Below are 20,062 nucleotides of genomic sequence, written 5' to 3' on the forward strand. Positions count from 1 at the left end.
CGTTTCCTGGGCTGAATATGATGCGTTAGATCTGGGAAAGTGTTGCCGTCCCTATGGGATTTGGAATTGTGGCTCCAGACTTGCGCCTCGGGCTGAACGAACAGAACGAGAGTATTGGTGGTGTGTGATGATTGCTGATGGACAGTGGCATGAATGGAAAGCCAGGATAGTAGATGAATAATGAGGAGTCTGGGCTCCTGGGACTTTGACTTGAACAGTAATGTACTTGTTTCTTCTCATTCTGTTTTTTGCATTAAGGTTGTACTTTATTGGCCTGGTGTGACTGAATATTCACCCAAAATACCCTTTCCTCCCTCTGGTTGTTACACCTTGTCAAATTTCAGTATCAGGTGAGTATTAGGGATATTTCAGGGATTAATAATGGTTCTAAGAACCAAAATGAAATCCTTCAAGCATTTTGGGATTAACGTAGTTGGAAACTAAATAACATCATTTATCATTCCAGTTATCATTTTTATATGATAATGAAAAGCACCTACTAGGCGGGTCCATTTCTAGACTGCATCCAATTGGGGGAGGGCGATAAGAGATATTAATGGGGGAAGGAGAGGGCGAAATATTTTCCAATGGCTGGATGTGGATGCTGGATGTGTGAAACACCTACATGCAATACAGCCCACCAGGGGGCTCAGGCTGCACTCCGGGAGTGGTTATGGAAGCGGGCTTGTAACTGGAAGGTTGCAGGTTTGAGCCTCTGAGGCACCGCCCCCACACACTGCTCCCTGGGTGCCATTCATGGCTGCTTAGGGTGATTATGGGTTAAACGTAGCAGACTAAACAATCACTTTCAATTAAAATAATGTTAATATTGTTTACCCCAGTAATTGTATGAAACGTAATGTGGAAAATTTGAGAATTTTTACTATCATCCAGGAGTGTTTTAGTATGAAACAATGTTTGGCTACTTTTAGTTTGAGAGCAGGATAACCTGGAGCATCATTTTCATCATAAAGAATCTCTGAAACTGCACAGAGTAATGAACCTGCTTCCTGTCGTATCTGCAGCCCGTATTTTCCAACAGGGATGAGTGGACGGCGGTTCATCTCCGGACTCGGGTGCTTGTTCCATATTCTTTTTCGTGGATGCGCTTCAGTAATCTACAGACACCATGTGTTGTTTCCAGGGAGCGGGTTACTGAATAATTGAGGAGGGTAATGTTTAACACCTTTTTCTTGTTGCGCTGTTTGTTAAGACGCCAACCACCCCTCCTCCACCCACCCCCGGTGACCCTCGTCCATCTCGGCCCTCGCCAGCACCCCAGCGGGCCCCGCCCTCTCGCAATCCTTCTAATGTCACGAAGACGGCCTGTTTGTTTGTCCTTTTTTCCCTCTTCATTCCTTTTCTTCCCCCAGCTGTTTATTCTCCTCGGGCCGCGGTGCCGCGCCGACCTTGATTTCCCGGAGCCCGGCCCCATCTGCCTCCTCCCCACCTCTGTTTACATTAATGCCCTGCCCTCTGTGTCACCTAGGAAATCTGTTGAACATTTCACCTGGTTAATGTTAAATGGCTCTCGCAAAGACAACGTGTTTGTTCATAAACAGAAAGCCCTCGCTCCCCTTGTTTACTGTCACCATGGCAGCAATCAGATATTAAACAAATATCGCTTTTGTTTCCTGGGCGTCCACGTCTGACTCGACCCTACAAGGACTGGAAGGAACTTTCTGAAAGAGGAGGAGGGAGAGAAAGGGCTTCTGATGTGTAGAGGTGGGTAGCGGAGGGATTTGGAGAAAGCAGAGGCAGAAGGGGGGGGGTGGTGGGGGGGGTGAAGGGGGGCGGCGGCGGCTTGTTTCTACAGCGTTGTCAGAGTAAGTCTTGAGATACGCATTGCTTATCTGCGACTTTGGGTTGAAGTGGCTGGCGAGATTAGAGGGCTGTTTGGTCTCGCTGTGAAGTCTCCTTTTGGCAGAATGTCATCGCCGCTGTCATTTCCTCTTCTGAGGACCGGGACGAGGGATCCTCCGACGAGCCCCGCCACCGAGCCCAGATCGCGCCAGCGCCTCGTTCTGAGCGCTGCGATGCCAGATCTGTGACGCAGGCCTGCACCGCTTGCCGAAGGTACAGTCCACAACGAGCCTCTGCCTCTGAGGCATGCCGTTGCCACATCTTGAATAATACAACATGACTCGGTTTTTAAAAATAATAAATAATACATCTTAATATATTTTCCTTTTGAAATGTGTCAGTTTGGATCTTGATGTTCCGAGTCTTTTTGTTCCAGTTTTTGTAATGTTGGTGATGGTGTCCAGTGCTTCTGCTGCGGTGATGGTGGGTGTCTCTACATGGTCGGCTACTCAAAGCCCAGCCCCTTGTCTTGGTTCCATCAATTAGATAAAAACCATCCGTTTTCATTGGCCATTGGCAATATAGCTTATTTCTTTTCATAATAAGCAATATGTAAAGTAAGTGTGCCGTGCATTTCTACAACAACAGTGAAAAATGTGCAGAGATGTGTGAACCAAGAACTGTGAGAATTTGTTCACTATGATCTCGTGCATTTTCGTACAATTTTTTGTAAAATTTTCTGTTTTAACTGTTGATAGATGCTTAATACTAATATTTGTTGTGCCAGATAAATAAAATGCCCCTCCTTAATAAAAAAAAAAAATCCGGGCTACGCCCCGGCTGGTTGCACCGTTGCCATGGGCTGATGTGTTGTCTACCAGCCAAGCTTAACCTAAACACGGGCACCGAGCACAGCCTCCCGCCTCGTCTTTATCTCCCACCTCAACCCCCCCCACGCCGGCCCACCGCCGCGCCTCTGCTCGTGTAAACACCAACCGTGTGAGAACCGCCCAAGTCAGGCCAGGTGTCCTCCTCAGAGGGTTTACCATCATAAACATCCCCAAACCAGGAATGTGGTGGGTGATGGTGGTGTGTTGTGTGTGTGTGTGTGTGTGTGTGTGTGTGTGACTGGAAACGAAACACACAGTTCGTGTGAGGTCAGCTTCCCTGAACCTGTGTTCCTCAGGTGCGTGTAGTAGTGTGTGTGTGTGTGTGTGTGTGTTTATGATTTTTGTTTGTTTGGCCCTGAACCTGTTTGGTCAGGTGGTAGATTCATGTGTCTCAATGAACAGCGGATATTAGTGGAAGGAGGGAAAAAAAAGGACAACAAAACACAAACAAACAGAAACTCTGGCCTTTCATATCCTCCCATATCATTATTACTCTCTACTTGTTGTAAACACTCCTGCTTCGCAGCCAGACGCTCAGGCTTGCTCTAATCTCCTGGAATTTCCATTATTTTTAGGTTTTTTGTTTGTCTTTTTATCCCTCACCCTTTTTCCTTTAACAAAAAAATCTCTGACATGCTCTATAAACAAACAGGTCTGTTTCTCATGAGCTCTGCGTGTACGTGAGTGTGTGTGTGTTTAAGGGATCGCGTCTGTACGAGTTTGAAAGCAGTATCCACGTCGTGATCTCCCATCATAAACACACTGTAGAATGTAAAAGCAGATAAACGCTGATAAGATGTTCCGCTCAACACTCTAATGGGCGTGTTGGTGTTTTTCTGTACATGTTTATATAAGTACACACATGTGTGAGTGTGTACTGATTATTGATCATATCTAGTTAGGTGAGTATTATGAAAACATATACACACCCGCACACACACACAAACACACACACAGGAAATATAAAAAGTGTACACACAGGTTTTTAATGTGTATTTTTATGTTTTGTTAATTTCCCCTTAAAAAGGTGAGGAAGTTTTTAAATTATTAATTACGTTCTCACAAAAACCTGGATGCGTACACCTTTCATATCCATGCTATGAATTTCACAATCTGTGTAATGAAAATATCATTGCAATGTGAGATACGCCCACTAAAACATGGAGAAAGCATTGATAGTTAATGATGAATACTGATTTTCTGCCACTCCCTGCACCTTATCAATATTTTCTGCATTTGAAAAGGAGGAAAGTTGGGCAGTCACATAATGCTTTAAACTAAATAACCTTTAGCGTTCTGCCGTCTGCCTGTTTGATATTTATGATGGATTGTGCGTATTTTATCCTTTTCTGTTCTCCACCTCTTTTTTTTTTTTTTTCTCGTTATGATATTAGAGCTTTGAATTATTCTGTGGTGGGGGTAAAAGTAATGAGAGGGTAGATTTATGGGTTTCATTTGTTTGTCGATTCAGAAATTAATTGGGTGTTAATTTTAGCTGTCCCTCATCAGGGCCGGTTTTGTCGTACATTTGTTTTATGGTTTTTCCCCTTCTTTTTCCCATTATTGTGGGTCAGCTATTCTGCATACATTAAAAAAGCCCAGCGGTGTGTTGTTTTGATTATTTTACGAGATGCCGTGCTTTCCACAGATTTTCCCCTTTTCGTTGCAATTATGAAAATTTTGCCCAATGTGACAGTGCATGGATAATAACCATTACTTTAAAGCCTTTTATCGCATGTTGAGGGAAGGGGGGTTAAACTTTGTTTTGGGTGACAATGCAGACTTTATTTAAATGACATGAACAACAGTATTTATTTAAAAAAAAAAACTAAATTCAGCGAGCAGAGGGGCTGTCGTAGGTTTGGCTGAACCGGCTGGCTGCTATCCTTCAGCCCTCTCTTTGTTTCTCGGAGAGAGAAAAAAAATCCCATTAAGGAGCACTGATCTGCCAGACAGCAGGGGTGAACCGGGTCAACATCTGTCTGGGAAGCACAGGCCCCTGCTAAACAGAGCGAGAGCCCGGCGAACACCGGCCCGTCTGGGATAGCTCAGCCACTCCAGGCCCTAACAGGCAAGGCGCTGGTGTCGGCTGATGCGTCATGTACTTGTATATCTGACGTCGGCCAGATGGCAGTCGTTCTCAACTTTTTTCGTCAAAACCAAAATAATTTCCCAGTTTTCACTGTTGCACTTTCACTGAGCTGTTTTTTGACTGAAAATAGTCCAGATCACCTTTTACCGGCCTTACTTTGTAAGATTTCTTCCCAAAAGTCATTGCCCTCCTCATTAACTCTCTCTGTCCCCTCTGTTACAGGGTTCGAATGCAGATGATGTTATAAATGTGAATTTAGTCCAGCTGCACCCCTCCCTACTCGCACCATCAAGCCCGGTGTTTTTTAACGTCATTTATTCTGCTTAGTATAAATTATTAATCAGGCCAGTTAATTTACTTCGGCCTGACTTGGTCAGCTTCATTAACTGGACCTGCAGTAGTATTCTGAGCAAAACATAGAAAAGATATGAGTCTCATCCCTGCTGATTTCCAGGAATAAAGGCCCAGATGAGCACCAGAGGTGGTGGCACTAAATGTCCTTGAGAAGACCCAGTTTTCTGGGTTTTGATGGAGATTAATTTATCTGTATAAAAACAGCTACATTTGATGTACACTCTGCATTACACTAGTACATGTGGAATATCCTAAAAAATGATCCAGTCCTGCAGGCGGCAGTGACTATGATGCATGCTTTTTTGAAGAATACAGGAAACATGTTACAGTTCTTTGACGAAAAATAAAATATGATGAATCAGATTGTTCTCTTCACATAATGACCGATTTACACACTGTTTTCATCATCATAAGCAGCAGCAATAGGAACTCTTTCAGGACTGTTGGAAATCCACCCCCATTGCCAACAGTGCAACAGTTCACTCATATGAAACATTTTGGTTTGTTTGCAGACGTTTTTCGATACCGCCACATTTTGAGTCATCTGTTTTTCTTTGAGTACTCCAATGTGAGAAATAGTGTGAAAAATAAGTATAATTGAATAGGTGTGTCAATCTTGGAGATCCTAGGTTAAACATTATTTAAATTATTATGATGAATTATTATGTAAACTCTAGCAGCAGATGGCTAACCACCTATAAAGCAAAGTAAATTCATACCTTATTATCAGGCCTACAAGTTTAGGTCCTGGTTTGGGGGTTACATTGCATGTTAGTGTGTGCTGTTTATATATGGTGTAGAAAATGAGAGAATTGCTCTTAAAAAAAACTCCTCAGACCGGTTTCCGATCAAAATGGCACTAGAACACTTGAGGTCTCCATACAGCATGATTTGCAAGGGGCTTTCGGATTTGGATATTTGGACCCTTATTGGGGTCTTTTCTTCCATTCAACTTCCATTCCATTCACACAGATGAATAACACTGAGTTGTCCTATATGTAATGGAAAAAAAGAGCGTCTCTGAAACAAGTGGAATAAAACAAAGAAGTACGACACAAATAGGAAAGTTGCTTAGAAAGAGTGAAATTACTGTGGGAAGGAAGTGACACGTGTTTACAGGCCGGCCCCCAGTCGCCCGCTTTAACAACTCCTCTCCTCCTCTCTCTTCGCCATTGAAGGTTTCCAAGTCATGATGCAGGAATCCGGGACGGAGTTGACGAGCAACGGCCCGGTCAGTCAGAACGGAGCAGCCCCCGCGGAGAGCGGAGCCAGGGACGTACATTCCAAAACTGCCACGCCTTCTGCCGACGTCACCGCCGCCGACCTGGTGAGCCTCCAGCAGCAGCAGGTACGGCGGCCTCCCTCTCCTCTCCTCTCCCCTCTCCAACACCTCCCTTCATTAACCAACCCCCCCACCCCGCTAAAGTGCCCGTAAATATTTTATCTCGCCCTAGAACATAAACACATTATTATTATTATTTATGTATATTGTGGCCATTTGAATTTTTAAAGGCGGCGAAGTGCTGGACCAGTGGCGGTGTGTGTGTGTATTTTGATGGGGGTGTTGTGTTTATCCTACCATGCAGCATCCACATTTGGGGGGCTGAAATATTTATAGGGACCCCTTTTTTCCGTAAATGTGCAGGTGCCGCGGGATTGCCGGACAGCTCAGAGCTTCACACTCCACGATAATTTCTTCCCTCCTCCCTCGCGGCCTCAGTTGCGCGTCCGTGCATGTGAAGCACAGTCGAGCGGGCGTGCTTTATTAATAGTGAAGCCTGCAACATTTTCACCGTCGCCGGCCTGAAACAAACAGACAAGCTCTTTCTGTCGATGTCAGCGCGGCGTGCGCCATGTGACAGGGGGTTTAAGGGACGGGCGCTGAAAAGATCACCGCGTCTCCCGTTATCACGACGTCGCAGAGTGACTGGGCTTGTTGTCAGGAGCGCTTTTGGTCACGACTCGCGCCCCGTTAGTGGCTGTCGGTTGTTTTCCTGAGACGCGGGGTGATTGGCGTGCACAGGCCTGGGAGACAGATGCTGCAAACACGTGCATGCAGCAGGAGAAATGATGTTCATAAGAAGAAATCAGCTCTCCACTGCAAAGTACCCTGCTGGTCTGCAGAGGCGATTTAACCTCTGATGAGACAAGATGGATGCTGACCTGCAATAAATGGTGCGAAGGTGGCATCCATCTATCCCAGAGAGCACCATGTAAGGTCCGCTGCAAGAATCCAGGAAACTGGTGATCAGATCTTGGACCCCTCTCAAGTCAAGGTCATCTCAGCCATATACAACAGCACATTCAGCAATGTGGATAAGTAATTGCGCACTGGGATTATACTGTAAATTTAATAGACTTTACAGTGAGGGGGACACAGTGCAGTGAGTGAAATAATGTAAGTGTAACTAAATGTTAAGTATAACAAGTAAAGTAGATTATAAGACTGTTTGTACTAAATATGTTAGGTTACACTGGTGTTTTCCATCTGTACTAAAGCTCTACAATAGCACTTGCCTTTTGATATATATACTATAAATAAGCCACTACAAAGAATACTTTGTCTTGTTGTGGTAATTCTGATATGCTAGTTAGCTAGTGTTCTAGGCTGTGTGAAATAAAAAAGCTACAATTATGAGTGCTTGAGTGTGGTTTCACATATATATTTTTTTCACCTAACATATTATAAAGCATATAAAGCATTATTATTTTTTATTATTTAAGCGCTAATAAATAATTGCGTCAAGACCAGGAGTGGAGCGCAGACATAAAAACACATTTCACCTTTCAAGATCTTGGAAATCGTTTCCAGTTTACAAGTGAAAATGTCTGCAATAACATGCAAAGAACCTTGATTGAGACATCAGTAATTCAGCGATGTACAGTGACCATGCCATATAGGTCATGATATTGGACAGATTGTTTAAGGATTAGTTGCAAATTATGTTCTAGTACAAAGTCTTCAATGGACTGAAGACAAAAAATGCTTCAGAAACATATTTGAGTGAATTGAATGCTCATTTCACAACACATTTGATTAGGTGGATTTATTTGCATTATGCATATTTTTGATGGTTCCTGTGACAGAAAAGCAACCCCTCCCTCCCTTTTGCATGGTGCAACGGCTGCAGCTGCCCCAGCCAAGCCCAAAAGAGCATGTCGTCAGTGAGAAAATCACAGCCATACTGAATTCATTACTGCAGTTGTCACACAAAACCGTGGCTAAAATTTCAATAACTGCGGGCCACAGTTGAGTAAACAGTTGCGCTGAAACTTAATTCCTGTTGACTTTTCCTTCATTCTTTGCCAGGGGCGCATTCTGATTCGCTGTGTAAAGACAACAGGGGTTACAACTTTGATGAATGTGCAACAGAGGGGAGAGAGGGGACTGTGAGAGAGGACAAAAGAGGGAGAGAAGACTGGCCTGTTATCACAACATGCACTTGACACCCAGACACCCTAAAAAATCGAAAATTGGATTTTTTTATTGTTTGTTTTTAGTAAAAAATTATGGGCTCTATTTTCAAAAACTAGCACTATGCGCTAAGTATGGGTCTTGATTTCTAGTGTAATAGATGTGTTTACATATTGACGATAAGGGTTTTAAACCATTCAGAATTTGGTTTAACTACCATTTCATCTACCAAGCAGTTTTATCTGTTTATTTATCCCAAAGGGTTTTATTTACACTAGCAAACAAGCTCCACATTTAACGTGTTCAACTGCATTTAGCCACTGTTTAACTTGCCATTAAATTGAAATTATGGTCTTTGTAGAAACATTCTGGTATTAATGGAAAAAATTTGCATCTTTCAATTTATGGTCTATTTTCTGGTAAGGTTTCTGAGTACCAGTTTTGTTAGCTGTCAGTTGCCTGTTTCTTTTTATATTTGATGGATTTATTTGTTTAGAACAAGGTCAAATAAGGGGGAATGAGATCTAAGTAGTTGTGTTCAAAGAATGTTCTCTCCTGTCTCTCGGAGTTTAGAGCAAACTGTGGTCTAATTAGAGTTTAAATTGTGTCGCTTGGTTTTAAGTTTCAAGTAACAGCTATGCAATGCTTAAATTATATCTCAGTCACTTATATTTTACGCTTCCTTTTTTTCAAGATGCCTCATCAAGGCAAATTCATTAGCCCCACTGGTGTCAAAAACTAACAGCAGGGAGGCATGCTTATCATTTCTTTCTTTTGTTTAGTTTTTTGGTGCCCTTTGCAGTTCAATCAGGGATTTTTTTTGTAGGTCCTGTTGTTTAGATCCTGTTTGTGTCATAAAGAGCTGAAAGCCTTGCTGAGTTCCATTTACTGTTTGTTCTCGACCAATTTAGAGGCTTTTTTTAAAAAGAAGGTCCTTTGTATCAATGAAATAAAAAACAAACCTGGTCCTGGCATATAATCCATTCTTATTAGGGGGCATAAGTATGAAAGACAGTGCTCATTAATAAAGACGCGGGAAAAAATAATTGTAATCCGTTTTATCATCTTGATAGTGACAGGGCAATTCATATTCTAGACTAGTCAAATTTGGGGGGGAAGTAGACCATAAGCTTGGTTTTAAGCATCTCTATTAGTAAGTCAAATACTCAGCTCAGTTACCTGCTAGAAGAAAAGAGAGTGATGTAGGGACCTTTTCCTATTATTCAACACAGCTTTTTTCTTTTTGAGAAGAGATAAAAGACCACATAAACCAGCAGTTTTTTCCAAACAAAGATTTGATCGCGCTCAGGTGTTATGTTGTGCATCCGTTGTTCTTGAGATGAAATCTCCCTCATTAACAGTAGAATGCAGCCAAGCACCGCATCGCCACATGATCGGGCGAGATGCATTTGGCAAAGTCTTTCTATGCACACTGAGTGTGGTTTCCTGCGACTGACTTAAATTTAAAATATTGGTCATGTGATAATGTTCAGGGGAAACACATATGTGCTGTGAGGTTACACAATTGCAATTTTTTGTGAGATCTGTGGCTTGTTGTTGTTGTTGTTTTTGTTGACCTGCAAACAGGAAGTAATTGTTTCCAGAAGAGAGGGACAAAAAATTGGCAGGAGCTAAACATGTTTTTGTCCCCTGAAGCACATTTAATCCTCTATGGAACATAATTTGTGATGATTTATGGACAATGGAGTTACTGCAGTTTTAATCCCTTGCATGTTTAAGATTGCAATCATTGACTCCTAGTTATGGACTGATTGCCAAGGATTAGGTTCAGCTGATATTACCACGCTGTATTAAATATTAATGCTCACTTTCATGTAAGTGTTCTTTTAATCAAATTTGAGGGGCCTTGGAAAAATATTACAGTTTTTCCTCGACAAGTGGCGGACTAGACGGTATCATCAGACAGTCGAACAGTGATGAATAATTGGTTTTCTTTCATTGCCAAACAAGTCATTCCCTATGTCTTTGTCAGACAAGCTTTAGAGTTTTGTCACAAATCGCAAGATAAGGCGAGCCAATTACGTCCGCCCTCACTGTCCCCCATCTCCAGTTAGCAGGAGCTTCAGGAACGCTAGCGTGTTTTCATGACTGTTCACTCATAGCTGGAGAAAGAGCTGAGATGGCACAGGTGGAGACGCTTGCATTATGCAAACCTCACCCAGTCCCTTACGGAGGGAGCCACACTGAGCGTGGTCATATCTGGCCCCAAGAGGAAGTGATGCAAGATCCTCTCGCACGCACACATGCACTCTGTTCGTGCACAAACGTGCCATCTGACCCACCCTGTGATGTCAGAGGGAGGTCGCTGGCGGGTTGTAAAAAGTGAACACTGGCTTGATTTAAAAAACTGAAGTAATCTGTCACACCTAATAATTTAGCATTGGCGTAATGTCAATAAATCAGGTACAGTGTGTGTGATTATGCTGACAAAATACTAAGGAATCTGTAGCATTTAGCCCTATTGTGCAAGTAAACTGTGTAATGGAGAAATGTGTTATTTATTATTAATACAGAAATGTGTTATAATTATATTATTAAAGTAATAAATATATTAATTCAAACATGCAGCAGGAGGGTCAGTAGAGTTCATTTTCAATTATCAATTTTAAAATCAGATTGCTAACAGCAAATTAAGTGAGAACTACAATGGCAATGCATATAATTATTAATTAAAATCTTTATATTATTAGTATTGTGAAAGTAAGGAGCATTGTAGTAAGTTGCAGTGCTCCATGTGGCACCCATCAACATGTGTGTTTGGGTCCTAATCACCCTCAGCAACTTCAGTGGTAGAAACAGGGTCGATCTTTTCTGTTTTGTTTGTGTGTTATTTATTTATTCCATTATGCCATATTATTTTAATTCATTGAAACCACCTTTCTAAAGTCAAATGATTGTCACATGTGATACACAGCACACAGTGCACACAATGAAATTTGTCCTCTGCATCTAACCCATCACCCTGAGTGAGCAGTGGGCAGCCACGACAGGCGCCCGGGGAGCAGTGTGTGGGGACGGTGCTTTGCTCAGTGGCACCTCAGTGGCACCTTGGCAGATCGGGATTCGAACCAGCAACCTTCTGATTACGGGGCCGCTTCCTTAACCGATAGGCCACCACTGCCCTATCTGGCCCCAAGTGCCTACACTGGCATGGAATGACAGGTTGCTATTCACGTTTGCTTTTACAGAGAGAATTTGTTGCTGCCACTACATAAAAAGTAAATGCTGTAAATGTAAATGTAAATGTAAATGTAAGCTTTCTGGTGACATTCTGCCCTCTATTTGAATTTGTCAAATCTTACATGTTGCACCTTTAACGTGGAGTTCTTGGCAGAATGAAATGCACTCAAGTTCCTGAAAGTGAAATTGCTTGCAACTCTTTTGCCATTCCTCATGCAGGCAACTTTCTTTCACACAAACACACACAGTGTGTCTAAAACACATCTGTCATGTGTGTACACACCACACACCTGTGTCAGTGTTTCTTTCTTGTCACCATCGCTTTCTCCGGCTGTTCTCAGGTATCTGCTTGTAAAACGCTAACATTGTTAGATTTGGCTGCAGAACAGGGTCTGAAACTTATTGAAAAATCTTGAGCAGCAGATAAGATCGGTGTGTTTTGACACCTCATATTGCACCAAATTGCTTCATTGGTAAAATGATAGTGCTCTTCCAATTTAAATAATTTTATGGAATCCCTTGCAGAACAGTTTAATTATGTTATCACACAACTTGCAACATCTGTCTTTATCCAGGAGCACATGACAGATTTATTACGGAGGGGTGAATTTCTTTGCAGGATCTGGCAATTGATGTGTGATCTGATTAATAATCATGCAGATGGAGATGAAAATTGAACATTAATGTGCTTGTATGTTGAAAAGGAAAAATAATTACAAAAAGAAGGAAGGGGAGAGAACTTGCAATGTATCATCGGCTAAAGCAGGCGCTGTTTTTCTGTGGGATCTGTGCTCCCTCAATTGAACTATATTGCTTTTTTTTAGCTAATTGTTACAGGCAATATTTCTCCCTTTTGAAAAATAACACTTACTGCTGCTATCGTTTATTTTTTCCTTTTGCGTATCATCTGCTCATATCCGTTTTCTACGTCTATGTCTGAATTTTTACAATTTCAGTTATGCATCAATATAATTTTATTGTGGTGTCTTATTGGCTGCCCTGTTCTAAACTTAATAAATATGCCAGCATGCCTCTATGCCATGCTTGAAATAGTTCATGGTTCTGTGGGCTTACATCCTGTTTACATCTCACACCCACGTGTGTGTTCTTTGTGTGTGATGAAAAGGAGTGGCAGCCACCCAGACGAAGGGCACATGCCCAGTAATGGGTTTCAGAGGTTCAAAGGTTTAGGTATATTTTATAATCTACCTTCAACAGCTAGCCCACAGTACAAGAATTGATAACATTGCTCTATGTATTTTCACAGCTATTTATTTAACTATTTTATTTCAAATGTATTGGCTTTTTGTAAACCTTGGGGAAATGTTATTAACTCGGTAACACAAACTCAACCACTCAAATCCTCAATACAGACAACACACACTACAAGCATCAAATATCTGCAGTAACATTAAAAAACGGAAATCTCTGTCAGAAAAGTCCATTGCATTGTATTGTTTTAAAAATCTGGCCTCCACCACATCCTCAGACCATCCAATAAAGTGCACAATTCCTTAGTAATGTGTGGCATCTCCCCTTCTTCTTACAACACTCGAACAAGGAGACCAGTTTCTCAAGTTTAGAACTAGGAATGCTCTCCCATTCTTGTCTAATACAGGCCTCTAACTGTTCAACCTTCTTTGTCGCACCTTCCTCTTTATGATGCGCCAAATGTTCTCTATAGGTGAAACATCTGGACTGCAGACTGGCCATTTCAGTACCCGGATCCTTCTCCAACGCAGCCATGATGTTGTGATCTTGTTGAAAAATGCAGGGTCTTCCCTGAAAGAGATGACGTCTGGATGGGAGCATATGTTGTACTAGAACCTGAATATAATTTTCTGCATTGATGGTGCCTTTCCAGACATGCAAGCTGCCCATGCCACACGCACTCATGCAACCCCATACCATCAGAGGTGTAGGCGTTGATAACAACTTGGGTTGTCCTTGTCCTCTTTGGTCCCGATGACATGGCGTCCGTGATTTTCAAGAAGAACTTCGAATCGTGACACGTCTGACCACAGAACAGTCTTCCATTTTGCCACACTCCATTTTAAATGATCTCTGGCCCAGTGAAAATAGAGATGGCTTCTTCTTTGCACTGTAGAGTTTCAGCTGGCAACGGCGGATGGCACGGTGGATTGTGTTCACTGACAATGGTTTCTGGAAGTATTCCTGAGCCCATTCTGTGATTTCCTTTAGCATTCCTGGTTGTGGTGCAGTTTCGTTTAAGTGCCCGGAGATCACGGGCATCCATTATGGTTTTACGGCCTTGACCCTTATGCACAGAGATTGTTCCAGATTCTTTGAATCTTCGGATGGTGTTATGCACAGTTGATGATGATAGATGCAAAGTCTTTGCAATTTTTCACCTTTCTGATATTGCTCCACTATCTTTCTGCGCAACATTGTGGGAATTGGTGATCCTCTACCCATCTTTGCTTCTGAGAGACACTGCCAGCTTTTTTTTACCTAATTAGCGTTAATTGGTCTTCCAGTTATGCTCAAATTTACTTTTTCCAGCCTCTTATTGCTACTTGTCCCAACTTTTTTGGGATTTGTTGACACCATGAAATTTTGAATCAACATATTTTTCCTTTAAAATGATACAATTTCTCGGATTAAACTTTTGATCTGTCATCTATGTTCATTTCCAAATAAAATATTGACACTTGCCATCTCCACATCATTGCATTCAGTTTTTATTCACAATTTGTTTAGTGTCCCAATTTTTTTGGAATCTGGTTTGTACCTCTAGGTACCATCCGACCTCTACAACTAATACAAAATGCAGCAGCACGACTGATCTTTAACCTTCCCAAATTCTCCCACACTACCCCTCTGCTACGTTCCCCCATTCATCAAATTCTAAATGCTGTTGCTGGCTAAAAAGACAAGCATGGAGTAGCACCATCCTACCTCACAGCCCTTATTACACCTCGCACTGCACCTCGTATACTCCGAGCCTCCAGTACTGCTCGCCTGGTCCCTCCATCACTAAAGATAAAAGGAAGACATTCATCTATACTCTTCTCTGTCTTGGCCCCTCGGTGGTGGAATGAACTTCCCCTTGAGGTCAGAACAGCTCAGTCACTGAGTATTTTCAAACGGCAGCTCAAGACCTTCCTCTATAGAGAATATTTAGATTAACTTGTAACCTTCTTATTGTCTGATTTATGTATAGAAACCACAACATTGTGAATAAAAAGATTGTTACTTTTTGGTTGGGGGTCCTAGTGACCCCCTCACTTTATCAATGGTAACATGGAAGCACGTTGTAAGTCACTCTGGATAAATTTACATTAAAGCCAAATTCTTTAAATGTAAATGTAAATATAGAGTAAGTTAAGTAGGTAGATAAAAGTAGAGGTTCATCTACTGCAGTAAAACCAATGACACAATTCGATTTAATATATATTAGACATATAATGATCACAAAACCATAGTAAACATTACTGAATTGTTAGATCTGGGTAATACTGGGTATTCATAATGGTAAGACCAACATATTGTTTTCAAAACAAAAATACACTTTAAAGTGTGATGATAAATTTAACAAAATTATTATGAATTATGCAAAACTACATATGGTCTATATACTATCATTATAGAGTCCAAACAGTGTATGTGTTCCTGCCATAGTAGATGACACCCAAGGTTGTGCAATTTATTTAATTTTGTTCTAGTAGGGATCCTGAATTTAATTCCGAGTAATGTTACTATGTGTCCCAACAATCATGCATCGTGAATGGTCGCTTTCCAGCTTCCGGTTTGATATGAATAGCAGAGCATGCTATTGTTGTAATATTTAAGGAATTATAACACTATGGCATAGGCCACAGCAAAAGCTTTGAGCAACTAGTGTGAAGTCTAGACTTTTAGCAGCTGTCTGAAGCAGTTGGCACTGAAGAAAGAAAAAAAAAAACAAGACTGCATTTCCCTTCCTGGAAGTTAAGGAGATTTTGGACATGTTTTTTCTTCTTCATCGAAAGAAACATGCACTCCATCACACAGACACATTATTGTCTTTGTTAAACGCAGCTTGTGTTTTTAAATTTATAAATAAGCAGCCATTTTTGAAATTCCCCAGGACGCCTGGACAGAAAACAGCAAAGGCCCAAACACGAGTTTAATAGCAATTGTCAAAACATTGAAAGAGGGGGAAAAGGTCTCTGGAATGTTTACGTATTGCCTAATAATAATAATGCCTTTTTAGGTGAAGCTATTCTTCTCAGATTTGGCCAATTTGACCCAGTTTATGGGGGACGAAGTTAAAGATGCACTAATCCTCTGGGGAGGCTGTTCCAGCATGGGGCTTATACATTTTTAATGAGGACTCAACATTACAAAAAAAAACTTTGTAGAATTAATAAGTATCAGGAAAAGTATTTCCTACACACAAAACTTCTGGGTAATTAATATTCATAGGCTGCGCTTGTTAACACCCCCAATGCAAGTGCAATGTAGATCCAATTAACATAGAATAGGCCCCGAGGAATTGGGCAGATAAGGGTTAAACGAGCTGCTGAAAATGAAACTGGGACTCTCTCCCATTAAAACACTTATTTGTTTCAATAAAGCCCTAATCCATGTAGCTGCATGTGTGTCAGATTAAGGCATCTGTTAAGGGCTCCTGAGGCCTGGTCGCTAGGTGTTGATGCTTGAGGAGAGTGTGGTGGGCGAGTGTGTGTGTGTGTGTATGAAGAGGGTGAAGGGTAAAGACACGTGAGGCACCCAGCTAATGTAGAAAGGCTGTAGTGGAGCTGCCTTTCTATTTCTTATTCATGATGAACACGCAGGCAGTGAATAATAGACGTTGGCGCTGGAGCTCGGGAGGATAGACTAGGCAGGGCGATGGGAATACACGCCTGTTTGCAGAGCCTGGGAGGCATTGCTGCCACATCTTAAACGACTCTTTACTGGGACGCTGAGGCGGTCATGTCACACGTTTTTAGGTGCCTGTTCATGGTGTTGAAGACACCATATGTTTTAATTCCTGTTTACTGAATCTTGGCGAGAGCAGTGGAATAGTCTAAATTCTACTCATCTGGAACTTTGGCGTTGCTTTGGTTCCACCAAGTCTTTAAATTTGCCATGTTTTGCATTTCATATGGCTAATAATGTTCTTTTTGCCTCCTACCTGAATACCGTTGCTTAGCAACAACAGCAACATCTGCAATTTAAGCGGTTGTTGCTAATATAGAGTATGTAAGTATAATATAGAATAGTAATGCCATATATAAGGATCAAGCAGCATTCTAAATTGAAAATGATTAGAGTGTTTTTGTAGAATAATGGTGTTGTTAACATCTTACTATCAACAGGCATGGCGTATATATTCCAGTTTTGTGTTTTATTTCATTCATTTTTAGTTTATTGGATTCCAATGGGACAACAGTGTCTGCAGCAGGGAGTGTGAGTTAGCTCTTCAACATCATGTCCCTTTCTCATGCAAGGAGGAGTCCACTGTATATCTGACAGTGGATATTTGTGTTCTGGTGGTTATCTCAGCTGTTGTTGTTTTGTGTGTGTGTGTGTTTAACCTAGCGGTCACACAGAGTTCAGTGCCCTTGTGGTAAGAACATATGTTTAAAAGTGTGTGCTAACATGCAGCACTGACACACATTTAAAAATCAACACAAAACAGAAAGTTGTTTTTCTCATGGTCACTGGCTGTAACCATAAAAGCTTGCTTTCAGTTTGTACATGGTTATTTATGATATGTAATTATATCAGAAGTACATTAGAAAATCCTTCCAGAACAGGCCTTCTAAGATGTCACTCTATTGTTCTTGAAAGTAACCAAAGCCATAACGTGGAATCATCTACTAATATTTATTGTGAAACAGCTTTGTCTTTTGTGTATCAGACCATGATAGTATGTTTTGAGGTGGGAGTATTCGGAGAGTACAAGGTGGTGATTTAAATCTTCACCTGACATCTCTTTTACATGTTCAGAATCAGACAGCTCCATGTAGTGGTACCTCCTTACATCACAATACACTTGAAAATCCATAAGGCATTGTTTTTTAATTGACATTTGCTTATTTTAATCTAAATAAATATTAATATTATTTATCGTCTTTAGGAAAAACATTGATTTGGGAGTCCTGAAACAAGCAGGAATCCTTTAAAAATATTTATTTGTAATATTTTTTCTCTCAATAATATCCATAAAGAAACATGTATCCACATAGAAGAAATCAATCCAATCTTTTTCCCTGCTCACTGTTTTAAATGACATGTACCTGACTGGCCTGTCCGTTGCGGAGAGACGGTCGGTATGGGCCAGTAAATAGTTGTGTACCATTTCAGAGAATGATACGCCGTGGCCATGATGTGAAAGAGCCGAAATGATGGGCTGCAATAAATAAAAGTGATGGCGCTGACTGACGGCCACCATTAATACTCCAACAGCCCCCTACCAGCCGTTCCTCACTCACCATTTGTCATTTTCACTGAGAAAAAAAAAAGAAGCTATATATTATTTACATGGACAATAAAAAAAATCGTTTCACATCCTGGAAGAAAACATGGAACATTTCCCCCCTACAATGTGTACTCCCACACACACACACACACACACACACACACACACACACACACACACACACACACATACACGTCCTGCTGTGTGCTTCTGCCTCGCAGTGTTGTGCTGTTATTTGCTTGTTTACAATCTCAGACATGATGTAATAGGATGGCTACGGAAGCGCTAGCCAGTAAATGGCACAGAAAATAAGACAGACCTTTATGCCTTTCAGACCCCCACCTCCCTCAACCACCCATGCTTCTCCTGAATGTGTTCAACATTTCACTAAAGGAACATGAACCCTGAATATAAGTAACCGGTTTGCATTAGATATTAGATACTCCCCAGAGGTAGGAGGAGGGGAAGAAATATCATGTCCCTTCGTGTGAAATTCGAATGTGAAATCTAGCAGAAAGTTATATTTATGGCCATTTTCTGCTTGATTAGAGTTGGATGACATGCTTCAGGGTTGAGGAACTGGACAGAAGGGATAGCGCTGCCCCTTAGGAAATGCCTAAAAAAAAAAAAAAAAAAAAAAAAAAGAGTTGTTTGGAGGAGAAGGATCAGCAAAGGTCCGCTGTGGTGTAGACACAGAGAGGGCATCAAGGGACATGGGAATACAGGTAATGTGCCACATGACTGGCCTAAAGCTGGGGCCTAGATATAAAATGTACAGATCCTCAAACATAGCTCTAGCTGACACATGGGCTACTTCATGTTTGCTTTTTGGGCAGGTTTCTACTTAACGCTGCTTGATGCATGGTGTGTGCAGGTGTAGCATGTTTGCATGTTGTATGTTTGCATGCGTGCATGTATGCACACAATGCAAATATGTATTTTCCTGTCACTTTTATTCTCTGTGTTGGTGTATCTGTGTGTGTGTGAGAGAGAGAGAGAGAGAGAGAGAGAGAGAACAAACAGAGGGAGAGTAATTTCCCTAATGCATGCACTTATCAACATAACTTCCTGTCATATTACAACCCCCCTCCTTTATCGCCTTGTATTGTTATCGCCATTCTTCATGCCCTTATTTACTTTGTTTTGTCGCATGTCAAAAAACACAAGCAGCTTGTAATCAGCATCCTTGTATCTTGCAACAAGAACATCCGATCCCTCCGCATCTGAAACAGCAGCACCATCTTTTGTAAATAATCTCCAATTTGCTCAACAAATGAAATCATCATTGGAAACATGTCTGTGTTCCCGTCAAATGAGAATCAAACAGAGAAAAAGCTGCAGCCTTCTCGGACTGAAATGTACCCGGCTGGTGCAAAACTGAGAGTATGATTAATTTTTCAATTCCTCTCTGCGGATATCTAATAATTGTGCCCAAAGATAGCCATGGGCCTTATTAAACATTAAAATGCAAAAGTTGAGGACTGGAGAGATGGTGTTTTGGATTGAATAATGTAAAATATCTGTAGGGGGCAGCTATAGAGATGGCAAAACCAGTCAAGGTTTGTTCTTCACACCTCTTCATAAACTCAAGCTGATCTGATGGTGACTTTTTATTTATTTACCATTACCATTTATTTATCTCGCACGCATATGGTCAGTAAAACTGGTGTATGTAAAGTTGGGTCTCTGTGTGTGGACCTGTTCATCAGGGCCGTGTGTTATGAGGTACGATAGATGATGCTTTATCTGCGCTTCCCTTGTGAAAAAGCAACCTGTGGATTTTTATGTCCTCAGCTGTCTTCTTTTGTGAAGGATGTAGCTCGATTTTTTTTTTTCTTCTCCCCCATTCTAAAGTCATCTCTTCATTATCGTGCCAG

The 20,062-nt window shown here is 41.4% G+C and overlaps 1 protein-coding gene across 10 annotated transcripts in view; it reads left to right on the forward strand.

Annotated features, from left to right (window-relative positions):
* The window catches only part of foxp1b (forkhead box P1b), a 162,181-nt gene that overhangs the window by 73,433 nt on the left and 68,686 nt on the right, over positions 1 to 20,062 (forward strand). For 8 of the 10 annotated variants that reach the window (XM_028997779.1, XM_028997782.1, XM_028997778.1 and 5 more), the window contains one exon: positions 6,318 to 6,487. In XM_028997779.1, the coding sequence (XP_028853612.1) occupies positions 6,318 to 6,487 (170 nt within the window). Of the gene's footprint in view, positions 1 to 1,832; positions 2,077 to 2,267; positions 2,287 to 6,317; positions 6,488 to 20,062 lie in introns of those variants that run through there. The other 2 variants (XM_028997785.1, XM_028997787.1) reach the window with 2 other exon arrangements.

This window comes from Denticeps clupeoides, chromosome 12, assembly GCF_900700375.1.
Source record: "Denticeps clupeoides chromosome 12, fDenClu1.1, whole genome shotgun sequence".
NCBI lineage: Eukaryota > Metazoa > Chordata > Actinopteri > Clupeiformes > Denticipitidae > Denticeps > Denticeps clupeoides.